Source organism: Vidua macroura, chromosome 2, assembly GCF_024509145.1.
Source record: "Vidua macroura isolate BioBank_ID:100142 chromosome 2, ASM2450914v1, whole genome shotgun sequence".
NCBI lineage: Eukaryota > Metazoa > Chordata > Aves > Passeriformes > Viduidae > Vidua > Vidua macroura.
In genome coordinates, this window is record NC_071572.1 from 99,502,005 (window position 1) to 99,520,546 (window position 18,542).

The following is an 18,542-nucleotide window of genomic DNA, read 5'->3' on the forward strand; positions in this document are numbered from 1 at the left end:
CATCATGGGGAGCGGCATTCAACTGCTCTAACTTCCAGATCTGACCTACTAAGCCCTAGACTTGTTCTACAGGCGAGGGAAAGAAAGAGGCACCATCTAAAAGGCCACACATCTCATTATAACTCACATGTCAGAAATAGCCAAGAGAAATCATCCTTTTAATCTACTTTAAAGGATGTCCAGGTTATCTAGCTCACATTTAATTTCCAGGCATCTAAATTAGGAATCACACAGCAGTGAAGAAATTAGAGTCCCATTTTAAGATAAGCGGTGGAAACACTTTTTATATGATAACATAGTCCCAATGGACAGCTGACATTTTTTCCATGTTGTTTGCGGTACTTTTTCAACTGACCTGTTTTCCTCCTTATCTACAGGGAAAATCCCAGACATGAACTATGTACATGCATAAATGATATATTATATACATATTGCTGCCACTATAAAATATCCACTAACACAGGGATCAGTACAGGTCTTGAACAAACAATTATTTGGTTCATGACTCCATTTTATATTCAGAAAGCATCTAGTACATTAGGATTCTGAACTCAGCAAGGAACTGTGCTTGCTACTGTCATGTACGTAGTTAATATATAACTGAACAGGCACAGACACAGCATGAGAAGTCTCCCATCTCAGAAATACTGAAAGACATCTCCTCTTATCTCCTTGCTTGATCACAGTCACTGAAATCTAACAAATTATTTTATTGAATTAGTGATTATGGTTCCAGTTCCAAAATTTGCATAAAAATAAATAAATTAAGAAGCAAGTGAAGTGACATACCTGTGGGGCATATCCAGGAGGCACATAAATAGTAGGCACTGAACCATTTGGGGACATCATTGGAACCTGAGCAGGACCTAAGTGGGTTACAGAAATATTCAGTACAGCACCATTTAATAATTTGAGAAAGCTGAAAGAACATACTGAGCTGTAAAGTCTCTGTGAAAAATATACAAGATAACATGGATAAACAAAGGCAATGAACTGTAGAGATAAAATTACAGCATTGGGCATTCTCTGAAATCTAAAAAGCAGTTGAACAAAACCAGAAACAAGCTAAAAAAAATCCCCAGCAGATATTTCTCCCATCTCTGTCAGTAAGCTCACAGAAGAGCTCATGTAAAAACTCAACAGTTGACAAATCAAAATAAATGCCCCAAGATGAAAAGACAATAGAAGAGACTATAAAACAGAAACAAAGAAAAATATTCGAAACCAGCTGCTGAAACCAGAACCTGTTCAGTTAAGAGTTACAAAGAAAATTACTTACAAAATGGCTGGTTTTTACTATGGTCTTATCAACTAAAGTAGTCTCAGTACCACAGCAGTGGGAGGTGGCAAACGAGACATGAACTTCAGGTCCCAGGGAAAAGCCAGTGTATTACCAACTAGTAAGTCTGCTCCAGTTAATGGGAAAAGTCAGGACACCATGATGATCCTCGTACCAGGCAAACCATAAAGAAAGGAGTTTACACATACTTAGATAACTATGACACAATGGGAATGTGTTAAGGTGGCATTTGTAGATAAAGTATTGCCTAGAAAATCAGCTACCTTCAAAGAGCACAGGGATGCTGTCACATACTTAGATTTTCAAAAAGCTTTTGACAATATCTCTCAAAGACCCTTAAAGAAGTAATGCTGCCTTTGGTTAAAAAGGGAAAAGGTCTTTCCGTTAATAACTGATTGGAGAACAGGAAACTAAGAGAAGTAAATGATCAGCTTTCGAAGTTCTTCAAGTGATCAAGTAAAGAGTCCCACAGGCACCTAAAGAACCAGTTCTGCATATTAGATAAAGCATCCAGAAAAGAAAATGAACAGCAAGCTGATAAATTGTTGCTACGTTCTCAGAGAGCTGCAAAGGATCTCACAGTGCTCACCAATCAGATGACAAAAACCCAGAAGGAATAATGTTGGTAAGGGCAAAGTGATGCACCTGGATAAAACCAGAAGTGTTTCCTTGCAGCGGTAAGCCATAAATCAGATGTAAACAAACATACAATGCAGCTACTACATGCATTTCTAAAGAAATACCAGCCAAATGTTGTTTAGTGGTACTCGCAGAAAGAAAGAGAACATTAAAAAATCATTACTAACAGGGAACAAGCAGAAAACATCATTATGCTGTGGTATAAATTCACGCTGTACCTCAAATCCTTGAGCAATGTGTTTGACTCCACCTTTCAAAAAGAACACACAGGACTAGAAAAGGATAAAAAATGTTTACAGTGGCTTTCCACCTGCTTATCAGGAAAGATTCAAGAGACCAGGATTCTTCCACCAGAAGATGGTTAAAGGGCTGGTAGCAGAAAAACAGTAAAAGACCTATTTAAAAAAACCCTAAAAATGGAAAAATAGATAATTTATAGTTTCTTGTTTGCAAGAACTAATTCAACAAGTTTTAAAACAGATAAGGAAATTTCTCATAAAATGCACAGCTAAATTGTCTAACTCCTTGCTGTAAGAACAGCAAGTAGAAACTAAAGATTAGGTTCAGTTTGGGAGAAGTAATCCATTAAGAGCTGTAAAAAATATAAGTACTACTTTTGTTTCATGAACAAGGAAGTTTCTTCTGAGTGCCTGTCCTATCCTTATGCTGTCCTCTTTAGTATTTGATGCTGGCCTCTACCAGAGTGAGCACAATGGTACAGGCTCAAGAGGGATGTCCTTACGTTACTGTGTTTTAAATAAACAAGGGAACAAACACTGAATTTTAATAATTAAAGAAATACTGAAACACAATATAATTTGAACAAGTTTTGTGACAAGACAAAATGTTGGAATTCAGACACTGTAGGCTGCATTCTGCAAATTTCAAATTCAGTCTATTGAAGCTACCAAAAGTACCAATCCAACTTAGTGCAGTTTGAGTAATACCTTCTGAAAGGGCATTCATAGCTCTGCCTTAATGTTTTTTAAAACTCTGTTAAGATCGGCAAATGGAAAGTACATAGTAAATGCAAAGTATGGTAAATAAGATTAGCACATCTCATTCTGATACATATGGACTTTACAGAAAAATAAGGGTACCTCTGTCGGAAAGCAAAGAGCAGGGAAAAGCAATGAAAAGCACTCCTTAGAAAAGCAGCACGCAATCCAATTGATTGCACATATTACAGAAACTTCTTTAGAATAAGACACAGAAGTTTGCAAACATGTTACCTAAAAAGAATCACCTTTATTATCAACAAAATGCTAACCCACAACAGGGGGAGCGGGGGAAGTGACTTTTTAAGAACAAGGTCTTTAATGAATTATTCACTGAACTGTGCAACAGCAAAAATATAAAGACTACAGTAAGCTATAAATTGAGAACTGAACATTCTTCCAGTGTTTTTGCTCATCTGAAACTCAAAAATGTTTCAGTAAAGGTTTCTTCTGAGTATGAAGTGCTAAAAAGAAATGAAAGTGAAACAAAAATCAGCAAGAGAACCTTAAAATAGTATATTACCTTACTATAAGAAATTCAAAAAGGTCAAAAATAATGGAAGCACATTTATTGCAAGTTGCCATTGAAATAAATAATGGTTTAAATTCTTACATAAGAAGGTGGATTTTATACAACTTGTATCTTGCATCACTTACCTGCAGTTTTTCTATAATAAGTCCAAAACACTGATACTTCCAATTAAACTCACAATTTTAAACTATGTAATTTTCAAGTAAATGGAGAATTAAGACTACATTTACTTGAACTTCTTACAGAATACCATGTCCTTGGGGGATGATGAAACTCACACATGCAAGCGGTTTCTTTGAGAACCGGTGGTTATCTGTGTTTGGCTTTTCTGTTTTGTTTTACGAATCTAGAGAATATTGTTTAACAACCTTTTTAAGGTTTACTTATTTAGCACTTTAATCTCTCTAACAAACACAGATCTCCCATCCAGTACAAAGGTTGATCCACAAAGCCATTTTCAGTACACCATAATCTAGCAGTCACAAAAGTGAAGGCATAAACTGAATGTATGAAAAACCATTGCAGTGTTAGATTCTGAGTAAAACCAGTCGTTTCAAAATTTGCATCCCATCTTTTGCACTTTAAGTACCAGAATTAATGAAAACATATTTGAAAATTCAAGAACTCAAATTTACTTCTGATTAGATTTCCAAGTGCCTGTGAAATTAAATTTCTAGGCGGATATCCAAGAAAATTATAAGCATGGGACAAAAAGTTGGCAGACTTCACAGGTGTTTTGAATGAACACTGTGTTTTAAACAAGATTACAGCAAGATTACTGATTTCTTGATAGGAAGCATATTACAACCTGCAAAATTATAATAGGCTAAAAAACATGTATTTTTTCTTCACTAATGTGAAGATCTCAGCTCTCTTGTGGTGTAATACACTGTAAGAGGAATTGTCATCTTTTTAGGTATCGGCTGGACTGCTGCATGACAAACCCAGTGTGTTTTAACCATGAAGTGAGAGTTATTATTAAGCATCAGCAAACAACAGCATCGGGAATTCATGTTACGGAAACATCTAATTTTCCACTACACATAAATAGAACTGACTTAATCAAAATCACTGTATAATGAGTGTTGATGACTTGATTGTTGGTAAGGGGAGGTCTAAAATCTTTGATACATTTTCAGGTATACAAGTTCTTTTACATAGTAAGTGGAAAAGAAACATTGTGGTAGTGGAAACAAGCACATAACTGGTTTATTTTATTATTGAAAAATGTCAACTAAGGGTTGATTTAATGGAACTGAAGCCAAGAAACAGATGTTTCACCACACTCTCAATTTATTATTGTCCTAAAATCCCACCAAGGAGGAATACCTCCTTCCCCTAGCAATAGCTGATGATCTTCTCCAACGTGCCTATTTGAGCAGACTATAAAAACCTCATTATGTTCATTACAGCCACCATAAACATGCAGCAAAATTACCAGCGCTGCATCATCGCTAGGATCATGACAAGCTGATCTAAATGTAGTAACACCTGAAAACCTGAGGATACCGCCACCGCTCGCCTTGCACATACACCATTTCTTTTTATTTCAACCATGAAGCATCGTTCCATTTTAAGTGGCTCATAAAAGCCCCGGCAAAGGTGCACACACCGGATTCCCAGCGCCGGGGCAGGGAATGCTCTTCCGGGGCACTCAGCGCCCGGCCCTGCGCTTCAGCAGCCGGGCTCCTTACGGCCTCCCAGAGCCGGGCGGACTGCTCCCCTCACGGCTCCGGGGCCACCGCGGCCTCCGGGACCGCAGCCACCCCCCCCCCTCCGAGAGCGCCCCATCGACAGAGGGCCTGGCAGCGCTCCGACTCCTGGCCTACAATTTTTTTTTTTTTTTTTTTCCCCTGCCATTGCAGCTCTCCCCCATCCGCCGCTGCCGCACAACCACGGAGGCCGCCGGCCCGCAAGTGTGTTTCACCGCGGCGGCCGAACCGGGCAGGCAGGAGTCCTTACCGCTCATTTCGAGCCGGGCCGGGCCGGGCCGGGCGGGCGGCAGCTCCCGGCGCGCCGCGGCAGCGGGGCGGGACGGGGCGGGGCGGGGCGGCTCCCTCAGGTGCGCGGCCGGGCCCGCTCCGCTCCGCCCCGCGGCCTCTCCGCGCCCTGCGCCCCGCCCTGCCCGCGCCGCCGCTTCAAGGGGCAGCGCCCCCGCGGAGAGCGGCGTCCTCTGCCATCCCGCGGGGCTCCCCGCTAAGCTTTGTACTGTAATCTACCGACTGTCACTGCCTGGCGTGATCCGAGTCATTTAGCTGAAAGCTTTTACGTTGATTAGCATAATTAAGTGCTAAAGAATTACTTAGGCCCAGTCCTTCCAGAGGATTTTCCTTGAGCTGACCTGCTAATCAGTTTACACCTAAGAAATGGGGCGCACAAACAGATCTCGTTGCAAACAAACACTTTCCGGCCCAGCGTTTGGAGAGCTGCAATGACTTTGATAGTAATCTATGTGGATACTGCAGCTCATGAACACTGCTATACTTAGCATTAGTCTAATGTGAACGGTGATGAATCACTGCTATCCCCAGGAGGAAATAGCATTCAGGATTTACTGCAGCACATTAGGTTAACTATGGCTCTATAACCAAACACCCACACTTTGACATCACACAGGCGATGATATGCATCACTGACGCAAGCACTGACAGGATCAAACACAAAGGCCACAGCAGCAGAAACAATAGAGCGCCAGCTGACGTAGCAGCACACCCCTCTAACACTGATGGGCAGCAGTAAATCAATAGTCCCAGATGCCACAAACAGTTGCACCACTCTGTCTTTTACATAAGGAATAAGACTTCAAAGTTTTATTTTGGGTTCCCAACAGCTACAACTAATTAAAAAATCCAGCAACAACAACCACCACCAATTGGTCTACATTTGTCTTGTAAGCCGTGCCTGGAAAATACTTCCAAATTAATACTTTAAGTTAACCTCAACATCTTTACACATACTAGGTGCAACATAATAAAAGCAAGTAATAAGAAAATAAGAAAGCAAGTACAGAACTTACTGTTTGGCCTCAGCTGGAGAAGAAGCACAAGAAGGAACTGGGAAGGACACAGGTGATCAGAAGACTTCAGCTGGCAGTGCTCTCAATTTAACTCATCCCTTATGCTCTAAATTCATCCTGACAAAACAATCCCTTCCCTTCCCCCATCCATCTGTCTACTTTTGTCATCAAGGCTGGGGAACAGCAGCTGACAAAGCTGCAACATCAATTGAAATGTATTAACTGACTAGGAAAAAAAAAAAAAAGGAAACCTATCAGTAGACAGCAGGCTGGCAAACAAAAGGAAAAAGGGAAGGTAAAACATTATCATAGTCCCTTTCAAAAGTGGGGGAAGAGCATCAGTTTCTTTTAGAGAGACTTTGGAATAATGGATAAAAGAGCAGAAAGCTATGAAGCCTAACTAGAGTATTTCTAAAGATTACATCCTAATGAGATCCTGATCTTTCCCATGAAACCACACATACATATTCACAAGAAAACCCCTTCTCAGGCAAAGGGCAGAGATGACAGGTTCCTATAGCACTTTATCACTAATGCAGCTATCAGTTTTCTTTTATAATGGCCTGATATACTTTCAAAGGAAAAAGGGTAACAATGGTTTCTATGTTCAAATGTTCAAAGTACTTTTATTTCACTTGTTTCTAAACAATGACCATGATGCAATTTTGTAATTAAAAAAAGACTGAAGTCCATGCCTTTGAATAACACAAACTTCACAACGCAGTTACACTTGAGAATTTGCAGAAGAATGATTGTAGGAGTTTGAAATACTACAAAAATAAGACTTTTTATACCTACTTTCTGAAGCAACTGTGTGCCACAGTGACGAATTCTACTTCACTAAAAAAAAGTAACATTGATTCAAAGATGTTAATGTGGAAATACAACACACACTTTGTACTGTTCAGCCCAGGCTGATAAATTACTCTGTTTATTTTGCCGGCTTAGGGCAATGATTTAGTAACTATATGGAAAAGTTATGTAAAAAAAAAATGTTCACTCCCTCACAGAGTTCCAGTTTAAATATTGGGTGAACCATAAATTGCTGCATTTCAGATGGAGTCAAATGTGATATACCACACAGAGAGGCTTTGATAAAAATGTTATTATTCTTAGCAGGAAAAATAATCTGCTCTCATTCTAATCTAACTGCACTGCATATAGCTTAGCTTTTTCTTCAAGGATAGCCCAATTTCCTAGCACTAATGCTGAGCAGTACATACCTGCAACTTTTTCAGACTAAACTTCAGTATTTGTGCATGCTGCTTAATCATGTTGCACTTGATGCATTCAGAACAATCTACAATTTAATCATCTAACGGCTGTTACCACTAGAATTGGTGTTCTTCTAATCAGGTGAGTTTGGTTCCCCCCCTCCATATAGCACTGCAGACCAGGAAGTTAAGAAGTTAAGCACTGCTACTGACAGCTGCTTGTGGTTGAGTGAAAAGCACAAGTGAGTCTCAACAGTTGGCAATTCTTGGTGTGTAGACAGTGTCTTCTACAAAAGACTGTGTTGATCCAGAGAAGACAGATCTTGCAAGGAACAGCATTAACTTCAACTTCCTCCCCCTGCCTGCCTGATTGTGTTAAGAATAGTATTACATAGTATAATTACTTGTAAAAGCCTTTTCATCATCCTGGTATTCAACTTATTACACTAACGAGGGTTTTTTTTTTTACTTACCTGGCTATTTTGGCTTGAAACTAGAATGCAGAATTATCTGTCACATTCTGCTGTCTCAGCTGGCACTCAAAGAACTCTCCTTTCCTATGTGCAAATTTCTTAACATTACTCCTTCCCAAATTATTATGCACACACACACACACACACACATATCTCTGTATATATATACACACATATAATATACATAAAATTACTTTAATAAGACTTACTGAATATTACTTATACAAATCTAATGTATTGACTAAGAAAATCAACAGCATTCATATAAATGCTGGAACAATTTTACCAGATTCTAAGGTAAGGTATTTTTAAATTATGGACATGAGAGAAGAGTCCATGGATATAAAACAAAACAAAAAAAAAAATCATCCATTTGTGCAAACTGGGATTAATACATCATATACAGTGTGAGAAAACATAGGAAAAAGTCATATCAGAAAAGGCTGTCAAGAAGAAATTCAGTGCCCAACTCAAATTTTTATTTTATCCAAGGCAGACATCTTTAAATACATACTACTGTGAGTCTCTGGAATCTACTAATAACAAGTACTTTCATCTGAAAACCTTTGGGTTGTCTAGGTTTCAATCTAATTATATAAATGAATACAATGCAGAATCATATTGCCCATTGAAAATAAAACCACAGCAGAACAAAACATTATTATTATTATTATTATTATTATTATTATCAGCTGAAATCCTCCTAGCATGTAAAATAAGTACAAAAACATGTTTCTTTAAAGGGACCCATTTGGGAGTGATCATTCCTAACTAGAATATATAAAACTAAGTTAGCAGAATGTGGGGTATTTCAGCTTTCCAGAAATCCCATAATCCAGGATTCTACATGATTTAGCAGAAGAGGGAAAAATAGGTAAATCTAGAAAGACATTGGCTCCACCACTAGAGTTCAAGGGTGCAAAACCAGGGCTAAATCTTTTTCTCAGTATAAGGTAAAAAGTTAATGTCAACTGCTGATTTTTAAAAACCCTCCCACCCAACAGCTCTGTCAAATTTTACTCTCTTAGATGTGGTTCTTGTATTAGGTGAGTCTGCTGTTCAGATCAGGTAAAAAGATTATTTGTAACAATACTACACAATGGAAAGAGTTTGGTCCTACAGGCCTACCTCTCTTCACACTCACTGCATACAATTATTTTTATGTCTCCATGTGAGGTGTTCACTTGAGTCCACCAACAAAGTTTCTGGCAACACTGCAGTTCCACAAACAAATGTTCAGATGTAGGTTTCTTAACCATGAAATAGATTTGAAGTAACACTTTATTACACAGTTTTGTTTCAAATCATGAGTGGAGAAAACAATCCATGAAGCTGACAATTCAAAATGTGACATTTGTGATGATAAATCATTCTGTCATGCCACAAACTGTAGGGAACAAAACCATGGAATTTATACAGAATCATATGGCAAAAGAGAGACTTAAAACCAAATTGAAAACATCTGATATCATATACCTTACGCTTTGCAGCATCTAAAGCAAACACTTGGCTTCAGCAGCCTGATTCACTGGCTGGCTCCAGAGGACAAGCCTCTGCTTCTGCACATTCACCACAGCTTGCTCCTATTTAGGAGAGTGCTGTGAACACCAAACTAAGAAATAACCTGGGTCACTTCTGCTGGAGATGGACCACTAGAAACTGGAATGGAACACACTTAACTTGTTTAATCCAAGAGCTTCTAAGTGGAAAATTCAGAGCCAGCCTTTAAAACAGGAAGTAGAACCCAGGACTTCACTTAAATTATAGAGGAATCCCCATTACATCAACAGAAAAAGGCAGCTTCCTTTCCCATGTGTTTTCACTCTAGTTTTTTTTTTTTGTTTTTTTTTTTTTGTTTTTTTTTTTTTTTGTTTGTTTTTTTTTGTTTGTTTTTTGGGTTTTTATTTTTGTTTTTTTTGAGGTGAAGATGCCCACCTCCAAAAGACAATAAAAGAAAGGCCAACTCAGAATTTCCCAGAGCCTCGTGGCTAAGGGACACTGCTAGAATCAGGGAGCTACAGGTTTAGATTCTGTGGTACTTGCAGAGCTCAGATTTTTTTCAGTTGTGGGCAAGTGCTTTAAACAATTTCCTGCTGATGATACTGTTTGCATTTCAGAATAAACTTAATACAGCCCAAGTAGACAAGCAGCCTTTCTTTTTAGAGAGACAGACAGGCATCATTTATATACTATTTCTATACCCTATTCTCTGCCTTTGATGTCTGTCTCCTGACTGTCCCCTGCAGCCTCATGTTTTGGAGCATGACAGGCATGTATTCCACAGTCAAAACAGGAGAAGCAATGGATTCAGCATGCTTGCTAGGATTAAATCATTATTTAGTGGGTGACCTGGGCTGCATCTGAGACTTCTGCAGCTAAATCTAAGTTACAACTAAGGTGGAATCCAAGCATCTTAAACATGACCCCTTGCAATCACAATTCTTCCCAAAGACATATTTTTTCTCTGTCTTTTCACTAGTAACAAGCCTATAAATGCAGATACAAAAGGGGATGCTCTGAAGACAATGGAAATAAAAGTTTGACTGAAAAACTACTGATCTTGAACACTATTATAATTTCAACTGACATGATAAATACTTAAACATTTAGATTAAGATTTCTGGTTCTGCTATTGACTTAAGGTCCACATACAAGAATTTTCATGTCCAAAAAGCTTTGCAGAAATTTGATCCCAAATTAATTAACCCCAAACCAGGATAAACAGAAAAAAAGCAAAGTCTGACATGTCAGTCAGACTTAGCAACACAGAAAGGTGCCATGCTTGCTGCAAACATCTGCAGCCTCTTCTGCAGTGAAATGCTTCTACTATTGCACAAATCCCTTAACACTATCAGCCAATTTGCACTGCAAGCCTCACATTTTACTGCTCAAACTGATATGAAAGTGGTTTTCAGGGTCAGCAATCTAACTAATAAAGACTTTAAAATCTGCATGATTTAAACTTGTTTTGGAATTTGAAGTTTAAAATTTGATCTTTTTGGTGTTTTACGTGACAGACTCCTTGATTCTCCACAATGAACTCTTTACAGATCACTTAAACGAGGCATTATTTTCTACAAATCTCAAGCAAGTTACCACATATGGGAAGTACGTAAGCTCAAATACTTAAGAGCATCTATGACAAAGGCTTCTCTTGATAAAAAGCTTTCAGCAATGCTAATAAACATGTATTACCAGAAAGAAAGTATCTGGAAAAGCAGTAAGCTGGGACCAGAAACAAAGCTAAGCCTATACCACTGCAGTCTTCTCTTCAAATTCAATTTGCTTTGTAACCAGATATATTTTGGAAAGTAACAGACCCACTGCTTGGGCATCCAAAATGAACCTGGAGCCAGAAAGAACTATGTAAGGAATCTACTTACCTGTTCCAAACAAGAGGCCAGGGATGAAACAACTAACTTGGCTCAGACATAACAGCTGTCATTCCAAACCAGAAGAAAGGAAAAAAGGCACATGGAGTTCCTTACTATACATTATGTATGGATCAATATATCCCTCCACGAAGGAGCTGAGACAAGAAAATTGCTTAATAGCTGTAAAGTAAATGTGCCCTTTGTGCAGAAATCTTTTTATTGCTTCACTATTGTCTAGATGCAGGAGATGAAAATTTTCTGTTGTTGAACCATGAGGGCTCAAGGCCTGAAAAACACTTCATTAATTAAGTCTATTCACCTGCAATTGCAATTTCATTCCTCTCCCCCATTGTAATACATCAAGATCCACCATTAATGGATTCTATGTAGAAGCATGAAGACCAATAGCAAAGCAGTTATTTTATCCATATGTCTCCCCACTGGACTGCTCTTCTAGAGCACCACTCTCCTATGTAGCCAGGTTTCTTGTAATTATATAAAAGTATTTCACAGCAATTTGATGGCCAGCTGGACTCTAGACTAGCTCTGGCATTCATTTTTCTTTTTTTTTAAATCCCTGTTGTTTTCTACCAAAAGCCATTTTTAGCCAAGCAAATCAAGCTCTTCTACTTTCTTTTTATATTTTCTCCTGCATATCCTAACAGTTCTTATTCAAAACACCTGGAGTCAGCTTCATCTTTTGTAAACATGAGTTACCAAATTACAGCTGAAATCTCAGGAGAATCCTGTAAACATCCCAAGCTATACTAACAACAACTGTCCTGATGCATTTTATGATCACACTAAGCTTTACAGATACATTATACTGGAGATAATATTTATGTAGTGAGTCAAACATAGCTTGCCTGCTTCTTCCTCCTCCTTATCAAGTTTCAAGTCAGATCCCCGTCCATAATTTATTAATCTTATGCACAACCTTGCATTGTATGTAACTGTATTTCACCCAGTTCAGGGTACCATTCAAAAACCACTCCTTTGGACAACTACTGCATGTTCTTGTGGATTTTTTACCACTTCTGGAATATGGATCTCCTGTGCCATTAGAGTTGTCTGGATGATCAGCTTTGCTGAAATGCCAAGTATTTCTAGAATGCCTTGTTAGCTGAAAAGACACCCGAGTGCATTGATTACTGTGTGATTAAGGAGGAATATATTTACATCCTAGGCTGGCTGTGCATCATGCTTTAGCATTCAATCCTTTCCTATTTCATGCACAATTTAGAACCTTTAATAAAAAAAAAAAAGATTATACTGAGTCTGCTGAAGTTCTTTGGAAATAGCGATCGAAAACATTCTGCACTGTGCTTTCAAGGGAACAGGAAACACGCAGGTATCTGGCCTCAAGACTCCACTGCAAACCTGCAATTCTTTACGCTTGCATTTTCTAGTCCTATCTGCTTCCCACTGGCCCTCATATGCACCAAAACTATATCCTAAATAGATGTAACCTTACCCAACCTTAAGCCTCTTTTTCTCTGTGGAATGTTCCCAGGCACTTAGACCTTTTTTACAGCTCTCTGAAGCTGCACAGAAATGTTTACTGTGCTATTTGCCCAGACCTAGCAGCACAGTAGCACCATACAAGAAGATGATCCAGCAATGTACATTTATGTGCTTCTGAAAAGAACTCCAAACCCAATACCCTTCTGTTTAACTACTGTCACCAACATGAGACCAGATTCTTTCCCATCAAAAATAATGGATCTGTTTTTCAGTTGAGAGGACAAGGCTCAGTAACAAAAAAAAAAATGACAACACACTGAAATTCTATGAACGTAATGCACAATTGGAAAGCTATTGTGGAGAAATCAGTGCTCTGTATGGCATTTGAAAGACCTGACAGAGGATGAACAGAGAAAGCTGTGTGGGCATAATAACAATCTACTGTGTGTCATATCTTTGCTGGAAAGTGATGCAAGGAAGCTCTGATGTGTATATAGCTGCAATTAAAAGAAAAGATAGGGTATTTCCAAGGTACATTTTCCTCCTGTTCATGCAATTTTCCTTTTCATAAGCATTGAAAGGGTGTAGTAAGAATAAAACCATATATTTTACAAATATTTTATTGAAAATACATACATAGATATCATGTCAGATTTACAGCCTGTGTAAAAATGCACTAACACACATGGGCCACAAGTGAAAAAGTGATCAAACCATCAATAATTAATCTCAAAACCCTCATGCTTGACAGTGGTCTTGTATCTAGTACAAGATACAAATCTTGTATTTCTAGTACAAATCAGGGAAATGACTGGAAGTTAGTCTCACACTAGCCAGTCCTCTGCACCTCTGATCAATATTTGTTGATATTCACGGTTTTCAGCTCTCTTAGCAGGTGATTTTTAAAACTCATTCATGTTGGAAGAACTTTAACTGGTTCCAGTTGTTTAGACTGCCCTTGTAACTTACTAAATATTTTCACTCATTAATGCATTGCATAGCCACCAGAAGCTCCCCAAAACTGCACCACCAGCAGTGGCAAACTCTATTGGGAGATAGTCACTCTGCTTTTGACCCCAGTTCAGAAAAAAATTATCTTTCAGAAAAAATGCAGTTTAGCTTCTCAAATTCCCAAACTCACCTTGGGCTTTAGGCACCCCAAGGATCTGCCTGCAAGCTTTATTTGTATGTGATATCACTTGAAAAGTAAGAGTAAAGAGTCAGATAAGATTTCAGATTTAACTGAATTTTAAATCTAGGTAAGATGGGTTTTTTTTGGTACCTCTAACAGAATCTGATCCAAAATCTTTGCCTGATCACAGAACAAGAGATAAAATACAAAGTAAAAGGAAAGCATTAACAAAAAGAATAAATGCAAACTTAAGTATGTGTCATATAATTTTCCAAATCTGCCTGCTGCTTAAGAGCTTTGCTGAGATATCTCTTGGCTGCATAAACTGAACGAGTTAACTCTGTCCAGAGAGTGGTGCCTTTCAGAGTACAAACTCTTCAAGTCTAAAGCAGCTGAGGATGAAACACAATAAGACTTCACTTAAATGCTATCTTTCAAGAGACAACTTGTTGCAAAACAGAGAAAAGGACAAAGCTGACCACTCTCTGTGCAGTACCTCCTTTTAAGAATTATTAATAAGCAATAATATTTACTACTGGTTTGGCATTTATAGTTCTTACTGCAGCTCTTTCTTCAGCTGCCTTGAAAGGCACATCTATTCAACCTCTGAACTGTAAAGATCATCCAAGGGACACACATTATACACAGTATTTATGAAAATGGCCCATATATAGAGCATCAAAGCAAAAGGGTAAGTGAAACTTTTGAGGAATAGGCTACTGGAAAAACAAATTGAGATCAAGCAAAGCAGATAAACCATATCCTCACTGAACAGCTGATTAATCAAAAGGGAAGGAAGGTGTCATAAGCTTCTCTAGAAGCTCCAGTGCCATTAACCTGAGACTCATCTACAAATTACTGAATGCTATACAATCACTTGAAAAAATCTGAAGCTCTTTGAATGATGTCCTAGAGCACCTGCCCTAGACAACTGAGTGTTCTAGGACAACTGGAAAGCCATTTGCAGTGTGAGAAAGAGCTTCTCTCTGGCATAAAAAAACAAGAACAGAGTATGGATAGCTGTATCCACTTCCGGTGAATTTGGCCCTTCCAACTTTGAAACCTCTTATGATAACACTTTTTCTTAATGGCTGTAAGTGGCTGAACTTACTTGTAACCAGTCTTTAACTCACATTGTACAGGAGCTGTTTATATTTGTGCACAGCTAGCCTATATATAATGACCTTGGTTATCTTCTGTCTCTTCTTCCTTTACCTCATTTGGATAATAAACTGCTTTAGATGTAAAACAGATTGCTGCATGTCTGCAAAAGGAAGAAGGGGAACTTATATTACCATGATTTTAAATAAAGTTGAAGAGTGACATGATCATGTAAGTCATGCAAGCTGACAAAACCTCAGTCATTTCACAGACAGCCAAAAAAAGACAGCTATTAATTTACTATTAATAAGACATGCACAGCCACATGTATCAAGCTATCAAGCCATGTGCTGCTGATTCATCTACTACTACCCAAGGAAAAAAAAAAAAAAAAAAAAAAAAAAAAAAAAAAAAAAAAAAAAAAAAAAGCAGCAAAACCAAGACCAGAGTTAAAAATCCCTGGATTCAAAGTTGCAGCATTTAGTTAGATATTACATTCTTGCAAGGACAGACAACACATTAACCTTCTACAGGTGAAAATGAAGGAAAGGGAGAGTAACCTCCTGGGTACCCAACAACTTTTGCCATCAGAGAAGGCACGGAGGCAGAGCAATGCCAGCTTGTAAGCTTGTTGGCATGGTTGTGACAGCCTGGGCATGTATGAGTAACTGGCTTTGTTTTGAGGAATTCTGGAAAAACAATGGCCACGAGAGCTGCTCCACAACTATGAAGACTGTTTTCCTTCCCAGTGTGCCTGCAACCCTTCACAACTACCAAAGGCCTGACAGTGCCAGTGGCACAAGATAAGGCAGCCATGACTACAAGTGTAAACCAAAAATCAATTCAAAGCTATTTCTTACTAACAGTAATTCTGTGATAGACATCTGAATAGTTTGACAGCTACAACTATACTTCAAGAATTCAGCAATACAACTTGAATTGCACAGGGTGGAACTATAAGAAACTCTCCTGAGGTCTCATCTAACAATGCACAGCATTTTCCAACAGATGACACACCAGCCTGTATTTGTACTGTACATAGATGTGAAAGAGGATCCAGCAAAAGTCCTTTATGCACAAAGTTCTAGCCTTTCCATTCTCATGAAACCCAGTACAAAGACCATTTATAAACACTGTTGGAATTTCTACAAAATAAAAGCACCGTTTGTTTTTAAATAATCAGATAATGAAATTAAGGAACATCTTCCATTCTTTAAAGTTAGCAATGTTAATGAATCTTTATTATTTCAGTAACTCAGATTGCATCCAATTAAGATTAAAAAAAAAGTTTAAACTGTCAGTTTAAATTATGCTAAATGTTTGTACATTAAGTGAAAATACTAAATAAAATGCCCATAGCTCTAATTGTTTTTTATTTAATTCAAACTGCTTACATTAGACAAACTTTCTACTTAGAAAAAACTACTAACTACTTCTACTTACTCTTCCAAGAAGAGATCCTTTCAGTTTTTCCCCCTTCTTTTCCCCCCATAAAGCAAGCAATATAGGGCTATTTCTTTCCCATCAACAGCATAGTCTCAGAAGAAATCAGATTAACTGATTGCAGTGCCCTGGGAATATTATAACATTGCCAGACACAAACCTGTCAAATCTAACATGCTTCATACAAGACTCATCCAACTGATTCCAGACTAAAGCAATAACAGCACCTGAATCTCAGCAGCTTGAGTTAATACTTCACAGCCTTGGGGGCTAGACATGTCTGACTACAGTAATGGAAACCAGGTTTTAGGGGCATTCTCCAGCTGCAGCTTAGGGCTGTAAATTCATTCCCAACATGCACCTCCAAGAACCAGTACCATCCTTGTAAAATGTGATGTTAGATGCTTATGGAAATGGATGAGCTCAAAGAGTTCATGTTCTTGAGGACAAAGACATTCATTGAGGATACAATTGTGAATCAACACACCTAAATGAGGCACTTTCAGGATGTAGCCTTATTTATTTCAGCTTATAATAGCCAGGCTTTAGTTCCAAAATGGAGACATCTAATTTAGGTATCTAAAATTGTATGTCTGTGTGCAAGTTAGGACTTTCAACTCCCATTATAGCAAGTGGAGACCTACTTGGTACAGACAGTGGAGCCTGGAGAGCTATTGAGTGCAAAGTGATGTCAGCTGAAAAGCACTGAGTGCACTATACCTAGTGACTACATCTTCACTAGTTTCGATGGGAGCTTAGATCCAAGGCCACATATAGAAACACACATTTAGATACCTAAAATTAGATGACTTCAGTATGCAGCTGAAGCACTGATATTTCAAACAAAATGTCTCCAGAACCTTCCTACAGTCAGGCTGAGTTTGCAGAGTAGTCAAAAAAAAAAAAAAGAATAAAGGAGAAGATTAAAGAAGATACAAGGGAAGATTAACTGAATATACTGGAAAATCAAACAGAAAAAGGAGGACCTGACAGAACACTTTACAATGAATATAGTACTTTATGAACTCACATCTCAGAATGCATGAAATAAGACAGAACAAAAGTTTAAAAAATATCTATTAGAAGAATGAGAAATAACCAAGGCAAAAAATATTGGACATGTTTTGTCCATATAAAGACATTGACTCTCTTTAACACATTTTAAACAGAAATCAATGGCAGAAAACTATGTTTTTCCTAAGACACACTACAATCAACATCACAAGAGATATGAATTAATGCATTCCCTTTTTTTTTTTCTTTAATTTCCTACTGCAGAAGAGGATAAAACAAGTCTAGTTTGTTTTTCAATCAAACTTTTACCAAATTCAATTTGTTCTGGGAATAGAATGTTTTAGAAGTCTAGTATTTATAACACTAACAAAGTAGGCATAACAGTAATGTGAGCTGCTCTGGCAGAAAAGCAGCATGATAAAGTAAGTTTTTCCAATAACAGCTTCTTGTGTCATCCCTGCCTGCTTCTTTAATGGCTCAGTGAGACTGGGACCACAAAGACCTGGTCAGTCATCAGAATTAATGGAGGACAAGGTCGGGCAGTTCCCAGAGAAGGCTGAGGGAGCTCTGTTACGAGGTTAATTCTCATGATCACTCTCAGAGCAGAGAGGCCAATCTAAAGAACAGAATTCTGGATTGCTGTGTTTTATTCTTGTCAGGAGAATGACCTTCTTTTGCACTACTTTGAGATTTTCATTGAGTTAGCACAACAAATTTGAAAGATGGTAGTGACTCTAGAAGACTGCATCTGCCCTACTGCAAGAGGGCCTACAGAATCAAGGAGATGTGTCTGAACCCAGCTTTAGTTCAGCAGCTGTACTAGAAGAGCTGCAGCAGCAAGG

At 38.2% G+C, this 18,542-nt stretch overlaps 1 protein-coding gene across 7 annotated transcripts in view; it reads right to left on the reverse strand.

Annotated features, from left to right (window-relative positions):
• FNDC3A (fibronectin type III domain containing 3A) overlaps positions 1-18,542 on the reverse strand; it is a 111,251-nt gene that overhangs the window by 49,073 nt on the left and 43,636 nt on the right. For 5 of the 7 annotated variants that reach the window (XM_053969892.1, XM_053969894.1, XM_053969897.1 and 2 more), the window contains one exon: positions 790-866. The exons of 1 other annotated variant lie outside the window; for it this stretch is intronic. In XM_053969892.1, coding sequence (XP_053825867.1) covers positions 790-866 — 77 coding nt within the window. Of the gene's footprint in view, positions 1-789; positions 867-5,431; positions 5,496-18,542 lie in introns of those variants that run through there. One more of the 7 variants, XM_053969896.1, reaches the window with a different exon arrangement.